A 2,774-nucleotide genomic window follows, 5' to 3' on the forward strand; every position below is an offset into this window, starting at 1 on the left:
GCCGAGTGACCACACAATCGCGCGCCGGGACAAACCCACGGACACTCCACGTAAAGATTAGCCAGCCAGCCGCGGGCACCGGGCCAGAGCACGCCCAGACTGCGCTGCGTCCGTCCACGGCCCGCCTCCTCTCCTCCCTCCACGCCTTTCGCGGCGACCGAGACGCCTCAAGGCAAGGCCCCCATGCCGCCGACGCGACGGGCGGACGGGACGGCACGGAAGCGAGCACGCCGCGCCGCGCCAAGCCCGGCGGGACGCCTCGGAGCGGACAGAAAGAGGACGGGCCGTGCCGCGCAGTGCGTCGTCGACCGGCACAAAAGGCAGCGGATTTCGGTCGACGGCGACGCGCGGTGTCGCACACGCCTCGCCTTTCTCGAGCCGGAACAGAGCCCGGCCCGGGCGTGCGTGCAGAATCGGCTGGGAAAGCGCGGCCGCGTATCAGCCTTTCTCCGTCCTGCTCCATGGTTTTCCCCGAATTCCACGGGACAGCAGCCTCGTGCTAAAGCTGCCCCGTCCGACAAACCCCTCTTTTCTCAGCGACCTTGTGTTTACACAAGCCACACCCTTGCACTGTCGCTGTTCGGCCCAGACCAGTCGCATTACACACGAAAAGATGTGAAAATTCGAATGAAATGCCAACTTCTAGCAAGAAGTTTACTAGAAAAGCGACTTCACATTGGGGGCACGGAAATATTTTACATGCATAGTACTCGTACTAGCACCGCCAGATTATTGCATCCAGACGGCGGCGAGGGGATACGCTAGGAGTTCATCGCGGCCGAAAAGACAAGCTTTTTGCCACGTTAAGACAAGAGAGTAGAGCGCACACGTATGCACGCACGTTTTCTTAATCCGGCATCATGATGCGAGTACCAACTAATAGTAGTATTAAAAATGCTACTAGCATCTAGGCTAAGATTTGATTGAGTACGGCGATCGCCACTCCGGGGTCCGGACGGCCCGGCTCACGCGCCGTCGACGCCGTCCTTGGTGTCGGCCGCGCCGTCGGCCTTCGGCTCCGTCATGGACCTCAGCAGCGGCGACTCGGACCCTACGGGGTTGTGAGAGAAAGCAGAGGGATGTTATCATCTATGGACCTGAATGTCACAGGACGCGGGGACGGAAATGAGTGGGGCTTGTGGTACCTTTGGACGCGTTGAAGGAGCGCTTGCAGTGCGCAATGGCGCCCTGGATGCCGTCCTGCAGCTGCAGCAGCGAGTCGTCGCGGCGCTGCGGCTGCGCGGGGGTCGGTGGTGTGGCCGACGGCGACGGCGCGGCCGCCACGGCGGAGGACGCGGAGCGGCTCTTGCCGAGGCGCTTGCACGCCTGCTTCAGGCCGGCCGGCACGCTGGCGCGCGGAGCGCGCACGCCGCACGCGACGACGACGGGCTGTGGCGGCGGGGCAGGTGCCGCACGAGGCTGGGAGGGGGCGGGGGAGGGTGTCGCGGAAGGGGGCGGCGAGGGTTCGGGCTCCGCGTCCGTCTCCTCGCCCTCGCTGGCGCCGGCGAACCGTAGGCGCTCGCCGTAGCGGCGGGAGACCTTGACGTACAGGGGCTTGATTTTGTTCAGGTACTTGAGCATAACCTCCTTGGCGAAGCGCCGCTCCTCGGCGGTGATCGCCACCGCGTCGGAAGGCTGAGGTGCCTGCACCGCCGGCCTGGCCGCGCCGGTGCCAGCGCCGGCGTCGGAGGTGCGAGAGCTGTTGTCACGCGTGAAGAGCGACACAAACGGCGCGTCGTCCACCCGGAACTTGATCAAGAAGCGGTTCGTCTTGGGCGCCGGGGAACCGCCGGCAGCACCACCCGCGTTGCCCTCCGCCGGAACGGGGACCTTCGGCTTCCTCAGCTTAAGCAGAAGCACGCGGAACTTGGTCGCCGGACGGAGGAACGACGCCGCCGGGGCCTCCGCCGTCGCAGCAGGCTCCGCCTCCTTCCCGACGCCGTTCTCAGCCTCACTGACCGGCACCACCGGCTCCACGGCCACCACCTCGCCGCCGGACGCGGCATCGCCGGCGACGGAGAAGTTGAACTCGACCCTCTCTTCCTCCGCGTCCGACGCGGCGCTCTCGTCGCCCGGCACCGCGAACTCGAGGTCGAAGAAGGCCGCGTCGTCTTCCACCACGTCCGCGCCCCCACCACTTCCACCCCCTTCACCACCTTCCTCACACGCCAACGCGGCAATGGTCGTGGCCGGCACGGCCGTGCGCTGGTTGCCGGCGACCGCTCCGCCGCGCAGGTACTTGAGAAGGCTGAACGACTCCATCACGCCCAGAGAGGCCGAGCTCACTCCACTCCCTCACCCCTCTACTTCTCTTGATTGTCTCACTCTCCACACTCAAATAAAAAGACTCTTTCGGGGGAGGCTTTTACCTTTCGGGGAGGAGGAGAAGGACAAGGTGGTGGCGCCGCTGCCTCGCATCGCTGGGGTAATAGATGAGCTCATGAGCAGCGGCAGGCGGTCAGAGGCGAGGGGCCAGTGGCCGCGGTGGGGCCCGACGGTTTCGGCGGGGCCCGTGTCCGTGTGCCGTCTGGGGCGGGTCTCGCGTGATCTCGCCCGCTCGTCGCCCAATCAGCCGCCAGGATCGAACGAGGAAATAGGTAGCCACCGGATTTCTTCGAATTTATTTTGCTGAAACTGTGAGTGACCAGACTTCTCACTGGGATTTTCTATGCTGCGATGGATCACATGGCACGAGTGACGTGGGCTTTGGCTGCACATGCTCGGCATGAACTGCTTCGTGTCCTCCTCCTCGCTGCGGGATGGGCTGGGCTGTG

General features: G+C 64.9%; 1 protein-coding gene across 1 annotated transcript; it reads right to left on the minus strand.

Annotated features, from left to right (window-relative positions):
- Positions 1-628: 628 nt before the first annotated feature.
- On the minus strand, positions 629-2,405 carry LOC125543321 (probable membrane-associated kinase regulator 2). Its single transcript, XM_048706631.1, has 2 exons — positions 1,146-2,405; positions 629-1,051 (listed from the first exon to the last, which is right to left on the minus strand). Exons 1-2 carry the CDS (start codon positions 2,260-2,262, stop codon positions 966-968), a joined length of 1,203 nt encoding a protein of 400 aa, XP_048562588.1. The 5' UTR covers positions 2,263-2,405; the 3' UTR covers positions 629-965.
- Between the last annotated feature and the right edge of the window lie 369 nt (positions 2,406-2,774).

The sequence above is a fragment of the Triticum urartu genome, chromosome 3 (assembly GCF_003073215.2).
Source record: "Triticum urartu cultivar G1812 chromosome 3, Tu2.1, whole genome shotgun sequence".
Classification (NCBI taxonomy): Eukaryota; Viridiplantae; Streptophyta; class Magnoliopsida; order Poales; family Poaceae; genus Triticum; species Triticum urartu.

Coding starts and splice junctions, on each gene's coding strand:
- LOC125543321 (XM_048706631.1), bottom strand. CDS start 2,262: ATGGAGTCGTTCAGCCTTCTCAAGTACCTGCGCGGCGGAGCGGTCGCC. Junction 1,052..1,145: donor CTCCTTCAACGCGTCCAAAG/GTACCACAAGCC, acceptor ACAACCCCGTAG/GGTCCGAGTCGCCGCTGCTG.